Below are 17879 nucleotides of genomic sequence, written 5' to 3'. Positions count from 1 at the left end.
GGGTAAGTAGTTAGCCATTATTTTGTGTCCCCTTCTCACACACACGCACCATGTAACATGCTGTGTAGTGTATTTCACATGAATTTTTTTTTTTTTTTTTAGATATACTTCTGATCGCATTTGATATTTTTGCAACTCCTGGTAATAGTGTGTTTTGGTTTTCTTTGCTTTACCCAGTGCTGAAAGTCACATGGTAACTGTGAAACACAGTAGACTTAAATTATATGCATTTATGATGAAACTGCTACATTTTCTGTGGCAATCCATGTTCATTTTGACAACGAACAATGTGCTATCACTTTAAGTGCGTGCAGCACAGCAAATATAGACTCGGTGGAAACGATCGTTGCACTGCTGCTTCTGCACCGCTACTGCAACGCATTGCCATGCTGCACCTGCGTGCGGTCTGAATGCTCTAACCTGTTAACATGGGCACTGAAAAAATACGTACTGCATACACATCATGTGTAAAACGGGCGTGACATGAGAAACATTTAGGCCTACTCTCAGAATATTTCATCAATCATGAAGTGTGTCCCATATTTCTGATGGCTGTTTAAACGAACTAGCAATGCCCAATTTGCCAATGCATAATTCTTTTGAGTCGATTCTTTTCAGTGAATTGGACAAACGGGCTTGCAAAACGGTCTAAAACAGTTCGTGAGTCCGTACAATTCGTTCAGAGCGCTCTCCAACCCGATCTCATGAAACATCATACATAATTTACGAGTTGGCTATTTCATATGGTCTGCTGTTGGCATAAACTCATAGGACTTCATCACGTGCAAATTCCCGGATGTCTAATGCGGAAGTAAGCACGAGTTCCGTGCAGGAGGCATTAAGGACATTCTTATTAATATTATGCCCTTACCCAAACCCCTTATCTAAACTTAACCAATAAGTAGTGTGTAAACATGATAGGAAGCTGTTGTGTGTGACAGAAGCAAGTAATTGTCTCGTATTAGATGGAAACGATGTCCAGCGACGTCATTGGCTGTAGTGAAAGCCATAGGAATTCAAACGAGTGCAGTCGCACGATATCATACGAACTAGCCAAATTTTGAAAAGTCGTACGAATCCTGATGATTTCACCGTGAGAATGTGTTGGTGCTCTCTCACTGAATAATTTGGAATGGTTTCTCACACAGTAAAATAGTATCGGGTCGGGATATTTACTAACACAGAGAAAAAACTGCGCTAAATACAGTGGAAATTTACCTACAATCAACTGATCTGTCTTTTTGAGAGGTAACTTTGAGAAACTTCAGCCAGTGCTGTCATGTGAACATATTCAAACCAAACATGTTTTTGCATCCGCTCGTGCTGTTTTTCAATTGTTTTCCATGTAAAGATTCGCTAGATGGATGTCTTTTAACAACTGTGAGTTTTTAGCGTCTCTCACAGGAGCGCTGATTTTTTAGACGCTGTGTCAAGTTAAAAAGAACTTCAACTGATAAAAAAGTGACTGACTCGAGACAGTTGCGTTCTACTCTATTTGCGTTTTGCTTTTTAAGTGTGTTTGTTCTGAACTGTTATCCACCTTTTTCCTGAAAGCGGAAGTGTTCCACAATTTGACTGTTTTCAATTTCCAGTCTCCAGTGTTTTCATTTCATGAGCCTGAAATAAATTTTTACTCCAAATAACACTTAAATGGTTTTTGTTCTCCGTCTGAGTCGCTCGTTTCGGTAGTTTTTACATTGTGTCTCAAGACCAGAAACAGGTAATTATCATCATGGCGCCGGCCAGTGGTTGCTCAGAAAAACTGTGGATTGGTAGAAATGTTTTAGCCAATAGTTATATGAATGCTACTCATACTCGAGAAAATAATAATAATAAAAAAAAAATGCTTCTCTCAAAGTCACCAGCATTTAATGCTTTGGTGTTGATTTAGCAAAAATAAATTAATATCTTGGGGGAACATGCCCCCGGACCCCCCTAGGTTGTTGGCAGATTTCTGTGCAGACCCTCAGATGATATGCAGGCACCCATGGCCTGAATGACTGAGTGATAAGTGATTTTTTTTGTGTGTGTGTGTAATATTACACAGTATAAAAACATATACAGGTGCATCTCAATAAATTAGAATGTCGTGGAAAAGTTCATTTATTTCAGTAATTCAACTCAAATTGTGGAACTCGTGTATTAAATAAATTCAATGCACACAGACTGAAGTAGTTTAAGTCTTTGGTTCTTTTAATTGTGATGATTTTGGCTCACATTTAACAAAAACCCACCAATTCACTATCTCAAAAAATTAGAATACATCATAAGACCAATAAAAAAAACATTTTTAGTGAATTGTTGGCCTTCTGGAAAGTATGTTCATTTACTGTATATGTACTCAATACTTGGTAGGGGCTCCTTTTGCTTTAATTACTGCCTCAATTCGGCGTGGCATGGAGGTGATCAGTTTGTGGCACTGCTGAGGTGGTATGGAAGCCCAGGTTTTTTTGACAGTGGCCTTCAGCTCATCTGCATTTTTTGGTCTCTTGTTTCTCATTTTCCTCTTGACAATACCCCATAGATTCTCTATGGGGTTCAGGTCTGGCGAGTTTGCTGGCCAGTCAAGCACACCAACACCATGGTCATTTAACCAACTTTTGGTGCTTTTGGCAGTGTGGGCAGGTGCCAAATCCTGCTGGAAAATGAAATCAGCATCTTTAAAAAGCTGGTCAGCAGAAGGAAGCATGAAGTGCTTAAAAAATTTCTTGGTAAACGGGTGCAGTGACTTTGGTTTTCAAAAAGCACAATGGACCAACACCAGCAGATGACATTGCACCCCAAATCATCACAGACTGTGGAAACTTAACACTGGACTTCAAGCAACTTGGGCTATGAGCTTCTCCACCCTTCCTCCAGACTCTAGGACCTTGGTTTCCAAATGAAATACAAAACTTGCTCTCATCTGAAAAGAGGCAACAATCCAGTTCTTCTTCTCCTTAGCCCAGGTAAGACGCCTCTGACGTTGTCTGTGGTTCAGGAGTGGCTTAACAAGAGAAATATGACAACTGTAGCCAAATTCCTTGACACGTCTGTGTGTGGTGGCTCTTGATGCCTTGACCCCAGCCTCAGTCCATTCCTTGTGAAGTTCACCCAAATTCTTGAATCGATTTTGCTTGACAATCCTCATAAGGCTGCGGTTCTCTCGGTTGGTTGTGCATCTTTTTCTTCCACACTTTTTCCTTCCACTCAACTTTCTGTTAACATGCTTGGATACAGCACTCTGTGAACAGCCAGCTTCTTTGGCAATGAATGTTTGTGGCTTACCCTCCTTGTGAAGGGTGTCAATGATTGTCTTCTGGACAACTGTCAGATCAGCAGTCTTCCCCATGATTGTGTAGCCTAGTGAACCAAACTGAGAGACCATTTTGAAGGCTCAGGAAACCTTTGCAGGTATTTTGAGTTGATTAGCTGATTGGCATGTCACCATATTCTAATTTTTTGAGATAGTGAATTGGTGGGTTTTTGTTAAATGTGAGCCAAAATCATCACAATTAAAAGAACCAAAGACTTAAACTACTTCAGTCTGTGTGCATTGAATTTATTTAATACACGAGTTTCACAATTTGAGTTAAATTACTGAAATAAATGAACTTTTCCATGACATTCTAATTTATTGAGATGCACCTGTATTACAACAATAATGGCATGCTGTGGTGTTGCAAATGCATGTGATGCAAACTGGTCTAACTAGTTTTCAGACTTGTGGAGAATAAACTAATGAGCTTTGCTGAATACTGTATGTAATAACTACAGTGCCTCTGGAAAGTATTCACAGTGCTTCACTTTTTCCAAATTTGTTATGTTACAGCCTTATTCCTAAATGGATTAAATTCATTATTTTCCTCAAAATTCTACAAACAATACCCCATAATGACAACGTGAAAGAAGTTTGTGTGAAATCTTTGCAAATGTATTAAAAATAAAAATTGAAGAAAAAAAAACCAAAACAAAATAAAAATCACATGTACATAAGTATTCACAGCCTTTGCTCAATACTTTGTTGAAGCACCTTTGGCACCAATTACAGCCTCAAGTCTTTTTGAGTATGATGCTACAAGCTTGGTACACCTATTTTTGGGCAGTTTCTCCCATTCTTCTTTGCAGGACCTCTCAAGCTCCATCAGGTTGGATGGGGAGCGTTGGTGCACAGCCATTTTCAGATCTCTCCAGAGATGTTCAATCGGGTTCAAGTCTGGGCTCTGGCTGGGCCACTCAAGGACATTCACAGAGTTGTCCCGGAGCCACTCCTTTGTTATCTTGGCTGTGTGCTTAGGGTCATTGTCCTGTTGGAAGATGAACCTTCGCCCCTGTCTGAGGTCCAGAGCGCTCTGGAGCGGGTTTTCATCAAGGATGTCTCTGTACATTGCTGCATTCATCTTTCCCTCAATCTTGACTAGTCTCCCAGTTCCTGCCGCTGAAAAACATCCCCACAGCATGATGCTGCCACCACCATGCTTCACTGTAGGTATGGTATTGTTCAGGCGATGAGCAGTGCCTGGTTTCCTCCAGACATGACGCTTGCCATTAAGGCTACAGAGTTCAATCTTTGTTTATCGTGGTCTGAGAGTCCTTCAGGTGCCTTTTGGCAAACTCCAGGCGGGCTGCCATGTGCCTTTTACTGAGGAGTGGCTTCCGTCTGGCCACTCTACCATACAGGCCTGATTGGTGGAGTTCTGCAAAGATGGTTGTTCTTCTGGAAGGTTCTCCTCTCTCCACAGAGAAATGCTGGAGCTCTGTCAGGGTGACCATCGGGTTCTTGGTCACCTCCCTGACTAAGGCCTTTCTCCTCCGATCGCTCAGTTTGGCTAGGCGGCCAGCTCTAGGAAGAGTCCTGGTGGTTCCAAACTTCTTCCATTTGTGGATGATGGAGGCCACTGTGCTCATTGAGACCTTCAGTGCAGCAGAAATTTTTCTGTACCCTTCCCCAGATCTGTGCCTCGATACAATCCTGTCTCGGAGGTCTACAGACAACTCCTTGGACTTCATGGCTTGGTTTGTGCTCTGCCATGCACTGTTAACTGTGGGACCTTATATAGACAGGTGTGTGCCTTCCCAAATCATGTCCAATCAACTGAATTTACCACAGGTGGACTCCAATCAAGTTGTAGAAACATCTCAAGGATGATCAGTGGAAACAGGATGCACATGAGCTCAATTTTGAGTGTCATGGCAAAGGCTGTGAATACTTATGTACATGTGATTTTTTTTTTTTTTTTCGTTTTTTATTTTAATAAATTTGCAAAGATTTCAAACAAACTCCTTTCACGTTGTCATTGTGGGGTATTGTTTGTAGAATTTTGAGGAAAATAATGAATTTAATCAATTTTGGAATAAAGCTGTAACATAACAAAATGTGGAAAAAGTGAAGCGCTGTGAATACTTTCCAGATGCACTGTATTTCATCAATACATTCAACTATTGTGTGGCATATGAAATTCCTGTTCTGCTTTTGACAAAATATTATACCATTGATGATAAAGTGTCTATTGTGATGGTGCTTAAACTATGTGTGTGAATCCAGCTCAGATAATTTAGATAGACACGATCATCCATGGATTTCAATAAACTCCCAAATAAAATAATAAATCCCAAAGAAAAGCTCAGATGCATTCAGTCACTCATAGCGCAAAATCAGATATTTATTTCTCTGCAGTAGCAAATAGAATCACCGACACAATTGTAAGGGGTGTAAAAGATCAGCATTCAAAGGTGAAGAGTTGGGAAAGAAGGGGGCATGTCAAAAGCTGTGGATAAAGGAATGTGCTGGCCGTTTAGTTAGAGGGGTGAAAGGTCCCTCTTGGGTGCCATTGCATGTCACGAATACGCCTCACCGACTGTATCTGAGGCAGCACGGCCCCAAATTCAGAACACTCCTTATACTCTCCTTTCTCAAACAAGTACTGGTAGCCTCTGTATCCAGGATACTGATAGCCAACCCAGCTATTAAGGAGATAAGAAATAAAGCAAAACAGTTACTACACAGGAGGACAATGACTGTTTTAAAGGTTAGGATGAAAAGAAAAAGAAATTATCCTAAATATGATTTAAATGATGTAAATAAGACCAAAAGTGTGGATGTCAGTGATTTGGAAGGTTTTACTCACGTGCCACTCTGCACACGAACTGAGGAGACTTTCTCATGGTATCCATGAGCGTGAAAGCTGGGAACATCATCGTCTAAGATCTCAATCTTCTTCCCAGCGAAGCTTGGGTTTTCGTACAGCACGATCTTGTGTTCCTGGCTGTCCTGCAAAGTGTAGAACAATCTACAGTATATTGAACAATGTCTGTTTGGGACGACTTAATATTTACTGTGGGTTGCAAAAGTCTGAGACCACTTTTTTTTTTTTTTTTTTTTTTTAAATGGAAATGATAGAAAGTTTAACGATTTTGAAAACATTTAAACAAAGAAAAGTTATGACAAAAAGTATTTTATATTCTCAACTATTTCTAGGTCACTAACCAATAATGCAAATTTTTGACACTGACCATGTTAACCCCTTTGTACAAAAGGTCAGATTTCCTTGCTTCTTTTGAAGCACACAATATGCTTTTTTGAACATTCTCCAACAATGCAGGAATAACATGGGATATCAGGTTTTTAAACTTGTGGAATCCATGCCAGTAGAATCCATGCCAGCTTGAGTGCAAATTATAATTTATAAAATAATGCAACAAAATAGAATTTTCACCAGTGGTCTGAGACTTTTAGATCCCACTGTATATACAGGACAAAGACATTTTAACATCCTGTAGTAAGTTGTTAGTTACTGTACCACTTTGGTGGGGCGGAAGGCGAATATGCAGTCACTGCGTCTGCTGTTGGTCCAGGCATCCCAGCGAGGATACTCACCCTTCTCAAACACATACTGTTCCCCCTTACAGTCGGGCTGCTCATATCCCACCCACCTACACAAAAACTTATGTTTCAGTCTGTCTTTGAAATATTTGGGCTCATGCACTGATTTCATCATCCTTTTCTATCTTTTTGTACTTCATTGTGCTTGTATTTCTCTCACAGACATTTAAATTAGACCTCATGTTCTATTTGGGGTCTGAAAGCCCTTTTGTGAGCTCAAAAACATACTAAACATTGTAGTACCAGGTTAAAACTTCATGACTTTAATCTTGTGAAGGGTGATTTTAAGCAACAATAGATTTGTTTAAGGCTTCAGAGAGCCAAGGCATGATCAACGATGTGATTTTGTGGAAGTCAGACTGACCCTAAACAGAAGGAACATTTCTATCCCCTAACAATCACCTTTCTGAAAAGTGCATGTCTACTTTGTAACATAAAAGAGAAATAAAGCATAATATCTGGCTCCTGGGGTTTGAATGGGTCAGAAGAACAAATAAATAAAAAAATATGGGAAAAGGAGTAGTATTTTGAAAATGCTACTATAATTTTAACAGATAGAATATTGGGATTTGTGGAACACCAAACATAATACTCTATTCTATTGCTATCCGACATACAAAAACAAACACACTCACGGTCCACACAGCACCAGTATTGAGCCCACTTTCTCCACGCCCACCTCCTGGAGGTTGTTACAGGGTCCAGTCAGCTCATGACAACGACCTTGAAAGTTTTCCTGTTCGTAGATCACCAACTGTGGGATAAAACAGGGAAGAGAGAGTAGAAAAGAGGATAGACAGGAATAATAGACAAGTAACACGCTACCACAAATATTCTGAAATCTGCTTGTACCTTGAATGCACTGGCAACTGGTTGCTTTTGCTTGGTTGCAGGGTTCTGGTGATCAGTTGCCATAGTGAACCAGGAATGGGTGTGATGAGCTTTGTAAATATTGTAAAAAGAGGGGTAAACACAAATAATTATTCATGTCAATTAAATGGTATAGTGTAAATAAAGGACATAGCAAATGCATATTCTGTAATATGTCTACATGAGAATGTTGAGCAGTTGCTCAAAATATTTACACTTTTACACACCTTTCACCTAGCAGAAAACACATAGCAGAAATACAATAACGATAGTAAAGCATGCATAAAGAGATATATGGTTAATCTTACCAGCTCCGGGGTGTGTTAGTCGCTGTGTGGTGGCAGCAGGGGCTCAATATATATTGCAAGCACAGGGGCGGAAACTGTGCCAAAACATTTCTATGTCCAGAACACATTCATAATCACATCCTAATAGGCTGGCTAACTGGCTCTGGGAGGGCTGAAGGAACAGCAGCCAAACACACATCATCATCCTCACCTCACTTTTCTTTTGATGTCCCACAAAGTTATTTCATTAGTTGTCAGTTTCGCCCAGCCACGCTTTGTTCCATATTCCATGATTCAGCACAACCTGTGCCAAGAGTCCAGGATCTAACAAGAGTGACAGACTCTGTGGTACTAAAAAAAAAAAGAAAGTGTCTGTGCTATTCAGAAATAGTACAGAACACATGTATGATATCCTGTGAGGTTTTACATTTCAGATGCCATTTTAAACTTGGTTTGTATAATACATTGTTGAGTGTGTGTGCGTTTTTTATTTATTTATTTATTTTTTATTTTTTTATAAAACATAGAGATCACATCCTAGTTAGTCACTACATGTGTTTGTCAAAAAATAGCTGCATAGGACTCTTCTTGTTTTATTGCAGTTTTAATTATTTTTTTCATCGTTTATCATTTTAGGAGCACACTCAAACGTGTGTCAGCTTGCTGTTCAGATGGACCTTGCACTCCAATTACCACAAGATCTTATAAACCTTTTGGTTACATTTCTATAACAATTCAACCTCTCAGAAAAAAAAAAAAAAAAAAAGAAAATATATATATATATATATATATATATATATATATATATATATATATATATATAATATAATAATACTTTTTTTATATAAACCATTACTCAGATATAATGACTTCAGTTAACAAAAATGGCTGAAACAAAATGAAATTTAGACCCTTCATGAGAAGGATTTACATTAATGAGAAGAGTTATAACACATGGTAGAACATATCAGTTCTCCAATCAGGCAGTAAGACATAAAAATGGAAGTAAAAATGGTCCAAAGTTATGTTCTCTGATGAAAGTAAATTTTGCATTTCCTTTGGAAATCAGGGTCCCAGAGTCTGGAGGAAGAGAGGAGAGGCACACAATCCACGTTGCTTGAGGTCCAGTGTAAAGTTTCCACAGTCAGTGATGGTTTGGGGTGCCATGTCATCTGCTGGTGTTGGTCCACTGTGTTTTCTGAGGTCCAAGGTCAACGCAGCCGTATACCAGGAAGTTTTAGAGAACTTCATGCTTCCTGCTGCTGACCAACTTTATGGAGATGCAGATTTCATTTTCCAACAGGACTTGGCACCTGCACACAGTGCCAAAGCAACCAGTATCTGGTTTAAGGACCATGGTATCCCTGTTCTTAATTGGCCAGCAAACTCGCCTGACCTTAACCCCATAGAAAATCTATGGGGTATTGTGAAGAGGAAGATGCGATATGCCAGACCCAACAATGCAGAAGAGCTGAAGGCCACTATCAGAGCAACCTGGGCTCTCATAACACCTGAGCAGTGCCACAGACTGATCGACTCCATGCCACGCCGCATTGCTGCAGTAATTCAGGCAAAAGGAGCCCCAACTAAGTATTGAGTCCTGTACATGCTCATACTTTTCATGTTCCTACTTTTCAGTTGGCCAAGATTTCTAAAAATCCTTTCTTTGTATTGGTCTTAAGTAATATTCTAATTTTCTGAGATACTGAATTTGGGATTTTCCTTAGTTGTCAGTTATAATCATCAAAATTAAAAGAAATAAACATTTGAAATATATCAGTCTGTGTGTAATGAATGAATATAATATACAAGTTTCACTTTTTGAATGGAATTAGTGAAATAAATCAACTTTTTGATGATATTTTAATTATATGACCAGCACCTGTACAAGTCCAAATGAGGAGGTTGTGGAAATACTGGTTTTTGTAACCAATTTATTTAATTTAATTAACCCTTAAATGAATGGGAATATCACCAAACACTCTTACAGAGACCCAGCACGTGTATATCTATCACAAATGGATCTACAAAATGCCCAGATAGTGTACTTATATGTTCAAGACAGGTAGAAAATAATAGAATACAATATATTTTGAGTTTCATGAGATGCCTGTCAAACACATATTGAGCTACACATAACACATACAGTATACACATAAGCTGCACAAATGTATTTTCTCAGGCAATTATTGAGTGTAAATAGATGCACTACCTACAGTACATACTTTTAGTAGTACACCCAAATGACAATAGCCAAATCAAACTGTTCATGTGTTGTACTTGCTATAGTTTACTTCCATGTTGATATAGTATTTATTTGATACTATATGAATATAGTACCAATTTCTCATGTAATAAACAAAGAAATATACAGTACTGTGCAAAAGTCTTAGGCACGTAAGATGTTTCACAAAAACATTTGTCTTAAGATGGTTATTTATATCTTCAGCTTTAGTGTGTCAATAGGAAATATAAATGTTAGACTCCCAAACATTACTTTTGCAAATAGAAAAGATTAGAATAGAAGAACAGGGAGCCCTGCAACAGATGTCATGGTCCCCACATGGTATTGTGTGTATTGGATACTATACATTGTATATTGTTATTTGTATATTGTGTTGTGTGTAATTATGTGTATATTAGATATGTCAATTGTGTTGTGTAAATCTGATGTTTATTGTAAATTGCTATATGTCTCATCACTGTCATGACTGCTGTGTTGCTCTGAACTGCACCCAAGACTTTCACCCACTGTTGCACTTGTGTATATGGTTGAGTGACAATAAAGCGATTTGATTTTGATTTTGATTTGACAAATCCCCCACTGAACATCGTGTCAGTCTGAGATTACATAAAGAGACAGAAGCAACTGTGACAGCCTAAATAGATAGAAGAACTGTGGTGAATTCTCCAAGATGCTTGGAACATCCTATCTGCCAACAACCAAGAAAAACCGTGTCCAGGTGTACGTAGGAGAATTGGTGCTGTTTTAAAGGCAAAGGTGGTCACACCAAATATTGATTTAGCTTTTTTATGTTTACTGGACTTTGTATAATGTTAATTGATAAATGAAAACTATTTATGTCATTATTTTTGAAGACATCCTCACTATGCAACATTTTGCACAGTACTGTATATCCTGTAATTAAACTTATATAGATATGAAATAATCATAAACATAATTTATGGAGATGCAAAAAAAAAAAAAAAAAAAAAAAAAAAAAAGACACTATTACATACATGGAGTCTCTAATGACCCTGTACACTTTTGGTACTTAAGCCATTATAAAAAATATTTTTTTGTAGAATATTTTTAATTAAATTATTATTATTATTATTAGTAGTAGTATTTTTTGTGGTGTTACAATATTTATAAGAGAAAGATTGAGGAATACTAAACAGGTGTGGGCACAACTCCAAAAAATAGATGAGGTACAGGGAGTGGAATGAGGTCCCGGGTCACTAAAGACCCGAGGTATGCCGTAAGGGTTACTGATAATTTTATTTTTTTTTTTTAATTGTTTATTTATTTATTTTTTTTTAACAACAACAACAAAAAATAATACAACAAACCACCAGAATCCAACTGAAAGTCCAAGTTGCCTAAGTGGGTATAGCGCCATCTAGTGGCTTGCGTAGATATTTGAGTGAGTTACTTTCACCAGTTTCAGTTATGCTCCTTTAAACACGATATTGATTAATAAACATGTAATAATCCACAAACATTCACCACTGATTTTTGCTGCACCCCTGGCATCCAAAAGGACAAAGCAGGAAGGTCCCGGGAGTGGGGGGAGGATTCCTATGTTTATTTTCGTCCAGCCACAAATGGTCTGAGAGGCTGTAGCCTTCTCAAGGTGGAGACACGCAGAAACACCATTGGGGAGGAGGCCACAGCGTAATCAACATCAGGGAGCGCAGTTTAAATTTTTCAATGTAATTTATTTCAATTATTATTATTATTATTTTTTTTAAATAGTGGAAAGTGGAAGTTCGCGTACTACTCTCAGTTTTTGCGTCGTTTTTTCATTTATTTCGTTCTCTTCAAAGTTGCCTTGCATCCATTCGCGCTATTTTTCGATTGTTTTCTATATAAAGATGCGCTAGACGGACCTCTTTGATCGTTGCGTCGCATCTCGTTACGCAAAACCGCCGCATTTTTAAGACGCGAGTGTGCAGTTAAAAAGAACTTCAGCTGTTAGGGGCCGTTCACAAAACGGGCGTTATCACGGACGTCTTTGAGCGTCACGCTTTTTTCAACGTCTCGCGTTTTTCTAGACGCTGTGTCAAATTAAAAATATCTGCAACCGTTAAAAACACGTCTAGAGACACCTGCGTTCGTTTTAGCGCAAGAACGCGTTCCTTGGGAACGGCCCCTTAGATCTTCAAGTCGCCACTGTCGCCTTCATAGTTCTCAAATGCCTATGTAGACTTGGCAAGGAGTCACTGAGCTGATGAAGACCCATTTAAATACGTGTGCAGCTCATGCTGCTTAAAACTTTGGGAAAAGAAAGAAACTTTTTGAGGCGGAAAAAAGTCGAATGCATAGTTTGGGCACAAGACAAGCCCTCATATGCTCTCATAATGGCCATGCATTTGGTTATTTGTGCTGTGCTGGTCTTAAGCATCAGACCTGGCGACTTTTTTCCTAATTACACATATGACTACATGGACGAGGACTTGGCCTCCTTTGATTATTACAAAGGGACGGATGAATTTGATGAGAGGAACAGGACGGAGGAGTGCGACGAGTGTGCGCCGGAGCTGTGTCCGCTCACTCAGGGCTGCAGAGCGGGGCTGGTGAAGGACCGCTGCGGCTGCTGCTCTGAATGCGCAAATCTAGAGGGACAAACCTGTGATCCCGGACAGAGAAATGTGTATTATGGACTGTGTGGAGAGGGGTTGGAGTGCAAACTGGACAGCTCGGATGGAGTCAAAGGAGAGGAGCAAGAACCTCGGTGTGTGTGTGCGTCTCAGAAACCTCTGTGTGGGTCAGATGGAGAGACTTACATGAATCTCTGTAAGTTCAGAGAAGCTTCTTTCCTAAAGCCTGGACTTAATATGAGTGATGGGCCGTGCAAGACAGGTATGTATAATACACCCAATACACAAATGATTACAAATTTTTTTTCCTTCCTTCCTTTCTTTCTTTCTTTCTTTCTTTCTTATATGGAGTAGAACTGTTATTTGAATACACAAATTATTTTAAAAAGTTTCTTGAAAGAAAGAAAGAAATGAATAAGTGTTATCTCAAGAGCGTTTTTCCCTCTGGCTGTCTGCACTTGGGAATTTTGGACCTAGCCCCTATAATTTTCCCAGTGGCTTTGTAAAGGGGGGTTTATAACCTTTAAACAGCTCTTGAACTCATACTGACATAGGAAGTGGATTCTGAATATTACTTCTCATATGGTTACTTTTCCTCTCTCTTTTTTTTTCTGTTTGTCCCTGGTAAGTCCCCATCATCAAGGTTCCTCCACACAATCTGGTAAATGTAACAGGCAGCAGTATAGCATTTCTGTGTGAGGTGTTTGCATTTCCCATGGCTCTTGTGGAATGGAGAAAAGACGGAAAAGAGGTCATTTTACCTGGCGATGATCCCCGCATATCTGTTCAGGTAAAGTACTGCAAAATGTGAGAGCTTTGTTTTGAACTGAAACACTTTTAGAGCCTTGATTCATCTACTGCAGGTGTTTATAATTCCAAGATTTAGGACGTGGTGGACATTCTGGGTTTTATGTCTCAATGAACATGTCAAGAACTGCAAACATTATATATGGATCTCAGCCTAGCTTAGCAGATCGGAAAAATTTTGTCTTTTGGGATCTACTTCTGCCTTTCCATTTTTCCTGTAGTCACGAGGTGGCCCTCAGAAGTATGAACTCTCCAGCTGGCTGCAGATTGAAGAGGCCAGTCAGATGGACTCTGGCACATACAGGTGCATCGCAAGAAATGAGCTTGGCCACGTCTCAGCCACTGCAATTTTAGGGGTGCTGCCACCAGGTAGTACATATTACCCTGAGCAGTAATATATCCAGGGCTTGACATTAACTTTTTGGCTCAGCAGCACCTGTGGCTAGTGGTATTGCAAAATCACTAGCCACTCAGCATTTTCACTAACCAAAATCCCCCGCCCCACAAAAAATGATAAAAGTAATTAGAGCCTGAAACTGCATGCATTTATTTGGAAATGTTCTTTGAGCAAGAATGAAATGACTTCAGCAGGACACAGGCCTAATGATTTAAGTAATCCCTTAGAATATCTGAAGACAAACATGACCAGTTAGAACAGAAGTAGGATAGAACAGGAGGAAAACCTATTTTAATTTGTCCATTTGTCCATGGAAGTCCAGTTTTAACCCCTTTTAACCCTTTAACCATTCTAAATTTTACTTGCCTTCATGAAAGGTATTGAGTGAAGACCGAATGAATCATGCAAGTTTCGCTGTGCGCTGTCCCAGAGCTCTGGCGATGTTATCTCTAGAGCATGGTGATGTACTCTGCTGCGGCTCACGTGAAAGCACGTTTCATTCGCCTTGTGAAGATGCACGTGTCAGATATGAGAAGAGTATTGAGGATTGATGAGTGTTCATCTCACTGAACACGAGATGAATACATTTTTGCTATAAAATAAGAGTGATGGAGTTACCTGTAACTGCAGATTTCTACCTGCATTTGGCAGGTGGGCGGGTGTTAATGTCAAGCCCAGAATATATCACAATAATACTTCATGTGCTATTACATTTATAGTGAAAATGCTTCTGTTTATATTTAAGCTGAACAAGTTCTTTTACTCGTGCACATTCCCAGTTTTGATACATTTATCAATATAAATTATACTATCAGGATAACAAACTGAGTGATTTAAAAAAAAAAAAAAAAAATTATGTATGTTATTTAAAAACATGAACACAGGCTGGTTATCCATTTTATCCCAGCATGATTTGAGAATGTTCTAACAAGCATCTTCTGTTCTCCAAAAGAAGTGGAAGCCTATGTAATGTTTCTGGCATATTAAGTATTATGTCATTCATTAATTGAATTCAGGCATCTTATCCAGTCAGAGCTGGCCCTGCCTATTAAGCAACATAAGCGGCTGCATAGGGCCCCCACGACCACCAGAGGGCCCCATATCACAGATTCAGTACAGACACATAATTATTTGCAAGAAGTGTAAATAGAACTGGCCACACAGCCTGGCCAAAAGCACACCAATATTATGATGGAACCTGTCAAAACTAGGAAAAATATTATAATATTGTAATATTATAATAATATAAAAGAGACATACAGACATAAGTACATAAATTTGACTCGTGATTACTTAAGAACTGCTGTGGCAATGTTAGTATGGCAGCTGAAAGACTAAAGGTTCAGTTCTGCCTTTAGCCAATTTCACTCTTCTCCCCATATCAATTCCAAGTAAGCAAAGACAGACAGTGTTTGTTCGCTATCGAAGAGTCATTTATTTAAAATAAAAAATAAACACGAGGCATAAATAAAGTGTCCAAGGGGAGTATGATGTAACTGAAAGTAAATGCGGTATCCTCGCCGTGATCGGCATGACTTGTAAGGCAATACATTTTGACATTTGCATTACATAAACTACATTTACAAGCTTATTCAAGCATGATTACATTGCATGTAGCTCAACAGATAGAGCTTTGCAATTGCAATGCAAATAACTGATGTAAGAGTCCAGCAAAGCATGCAAGTCAACATGTGAGCCAAACGTTGAACAGAAACACCATAACATGACATGGTTGCTTAAGCAGCTGCATTTTTCATCTCACATTTGCTTTTTATTACACTGTCGGTTAGGTTTAGTGTAGGGAGGTAGGTAGGTTTTGTTGATTTAAAACTCAATAGAGCATTAATATTACTGAAAAACCTAATCTGTTTTGTAGAAAATATTACTCGCTTTTAGCACCTCTCAGTGGACATTTCACCTCGGGTCTGCCACGATATGTGTAAGGAACCACATAATATAATTTTGCAAAAATTACCGAAGTTGTGCAATTTTTTATGAGCTCAGGCTGGTTTATTTCCAGGTTTACAGTAAATACATTTTTGAATCACAGATATTTTTTTTAAATAAACATTTAAATCACTCAGACTTTTGAACCCTACTTTTTATATAATCTGTCATTTTCTCTGTCTTAGATGAGATGACTGCCTATATGGAACAAAACATGAATGCAATGATGGGATATGACCAGTTACAGGACTATGACATGGATTATTACTAAACTTTAGATCAGAAAATTGACCCAAGACAAACAAAAAATGTTTTTACTGATTGAGACTTTACAATTTGAGACTTGGCGATAAGGCACTCAGGCAACAACTATATACAATCCTGTAAAAAACACCCACAGGATTTATGTAACATCTGGATAATCAAACATGGCAATGGAACAGGCCTCTGAGATGGATGAAAAACACAGAATGAGACGAGTGGAGTAGCAAGCAGGGCAGTTCAGGAGCTAGGAAGTTCGTATAAAGAGTGTTGGGCATGAATGCCTCTTTTGTTTCATCCCCCTGTGACCTGTTGGATAACAAAACACAGAGTGAGAAAGACATGAGGAACTGAAGAGTGAACTTTGAGAGTGTTCCAAGTCTTCTAAAAAATATCATGCTTTGTGCACAATCCTATCTGGAAGAACAGCACTGTTCTGCTGCTCGCTGTTCTCTCTTTTGTGTTTGGGTTTTGTCCAATTGGCAACACAGATTAATTTAAAAACTCATCCTTTTTCTATTTGAAGCGGAATGTATATCAGCCTCTGAGTTTATGTATGTTTCCACATGTGGCATCCCTCTTTTACCAGGTTCCCCTTTGAGTGTGTGTGTGTGTGTGTGTGTGTGTCTGATTTGGGTGAGTCAGTTAAGCCCACAGCTGACTTTAATATACCTCTATGATCTCCTGTCTTTGGACATAAATGCAGGCGTTCTTTTCTTGTGTACTGTAAGGATTACCCTGGCGACCACCAGGGGTAGCTATGTTTTTTTTTTTTATCGTTTTCTACGTGTTTTTTGTTTGATAATGGGTTTTGTACTTCTTTTCCTTGTCTTTGTTCATTGGTTCTTGTGTTCATTAGTGTCAGGTTTCCCTCGTTTCATCATTAGTTCTCTGTGTATTTAATCCCTGTGTTTTCCTCTGTTCATTGTCTGTTCTTGTTCTGTTTATTTCAGACTGTAATATAGCTATGTGTTCTAGTTTTGCAGTTTCTCCTGTGTGTTGTAAGTGTTTGAGTTTTTTCATTAAAGAACTGCATTTGGATCCAGCCTTCTTCAGCCTGCTATTGTTACAGACCAGTGTTTCAAAAATGAAAAAACTCAGACTGTTGTTTTTTACGTAAATGTACAGTACAGTAATTTCACCATAAAAAAGACTGATGTAGAGTCATATAATACAGTATACAAATTTTCTTTCCAAAAACAGTATATGTTTAATAAACCACATGTAACAGCACATGGTTTCAGGGTCCATTTGCATGACTTCCATTCAGCAGTCAGCTGTTAAAGCAATTCAGGCAAATCAGGACTAAATCATTCCAAACTGTGAGCACCCTGGGACACGACGGTTTCCTCTCGTCTTAAACAACCAAACACTCCGCAAACGCAGAAGAACCAGGCCCAGAAAAAGACCTCTACCGATGTATCAAATAGGCTATGATTAAAGGTTTTTAGGACATACTTTACAACTACAGAGAGGGCCTCACTTCAAGGGATAGTCCACCCAAAAATGAAAATTCTCTCATGATTTACTCACCCTTCAGGCATCCAATATGTGTATGATTTTCTTTCTTCTGCAGAACACAAATGATGATTTGTAGAAGAATATTTCAGCACTGCAGGTCCAC

General features: G+C 38.8%; 2 protein-coding genes across 2 annotated transcripts; one reads left to right on the top strand and one right to left on the bottom strand.

Annotated features, from left to right (window-relative positions):
* Positions 1-5624: 5624 nt before the first annotated feature.
* On the bottom strand, positions 5625-8114 carry LOC127424159 (beta-crystallin B2-like). The gene is made up of 6 exons (XM_051669110.1): positions 8041-8114; positions 7715-7803; positions 7498-7616; positions 6780-6912; positions 6108-6250; positions 5625-5943 (listed from the first exon to the last, which is right to left on the bottom strand). Exons 2-6 carry the CDS (start codon positions 7775-7777, stop codon positions 5775-5777), a joined length of 627 nt encoding a protein of 208 aa, XP_051525070.1. The 5' UTR covers positions 7778-7803; positions 8041-8114; the 3' UTR covers positions 5625-5774.
* A 3795-nt stretch (positions 8115-11909) lies between these two features.
* LOC127424150 (kazal-type serine protease inhibitor domain-containing protein 1-like) lies at positions 11910-17807 on the top strand. The gene is made up of 4 exons (XM_051669091.1): positions 11910-13105; positions 13473-13633; positions 13872-14019; positions 16180-17807. Exons 1-4 carry the CDS (start codon positions 12505-12507, stop codon positions 16263-16265), a joined length of 996 nt encoding a protein of 331 aa, XP_051525051.1. The 5' UTR covers positions 11910-12504; the 3' UTR covers positions 16266-17807.
* Positions 17808-17879: the final 72 nt, after the last annotated feature.

The sequence above is a fragment of the Myxocyprinus asiaticus genome, chromosome 33 (assembly GCF_019703515.2).
Source record: "Myxocyprinus asiaticus isolate MX2 ecotype Aquarium Trade chromosome 33, UBuf_Myxa_2, whole genome shotgun sequence".
In the NCBI taxonomy this organism is placed as follows: Eukaryota; Metazoa; Chordata; class Actinopteri; order Cypriniformes; family Catostomidae; genus Myxocyprinus; species Myxocyprinus asiaticus.
Note: the sequence above shows the minus strand (reverse complement) of the source record. Positions and strands in the feature narration are given on the sequence as shown.

What these genes read in the sequence shown, in the direction of transcription:
- LOC127424159 (XM_051669110.1), bottom strand. Translation starts at nt 7,777, where the DNA reads ATGGCAACTGATCACCAGAACCCTGCAACCAAGCAAAAGCAACCAGTT. An exon ending in ATACTGGTGCTGTGTGGACC is followed by an intron (nt 6,913 to 7,497) that starts GTGAGTGTGTTT and finishes GTTTTTGTGTAG; the next exon opens with GTGGGTGGGATATGAGCAGC. An exon ending in GTTCGTGTGCAGAGTGGCAC is followed by an intron (nt 5,944 to 6,107) that starts GTGAGTAAAACC and finishes TCTCCTTAATAG; the next exon opens with CTGGGTTGGCTATCAGTATC.
- LOC127424150 (XM_051669091.1), top strand. Translation starts at nt 12,505, where the DNA reads ATGCTGCTTAAAACTTTGGGAAAAGAAAGAAACTTTTTGAGGCGGAAA. An exon ending in TGATGGGCCGTGCAAGACAG is followed by an intron (nt 13,106 to 13,472) that starts GTATGTATAATA and finishes GTCCCTGGTAAG; the next exon opens with TCCCCATCATCAAGGTTCCT. An exon ending in TTTAGGGGTGCTGCCACCAG is followed by an intron (nt 14,020 to 16,179) that starts GTAGTACATATT and finishes TCTCTGTCTTAG; the next exon opens with ATGAGATGACTGCCTATATG.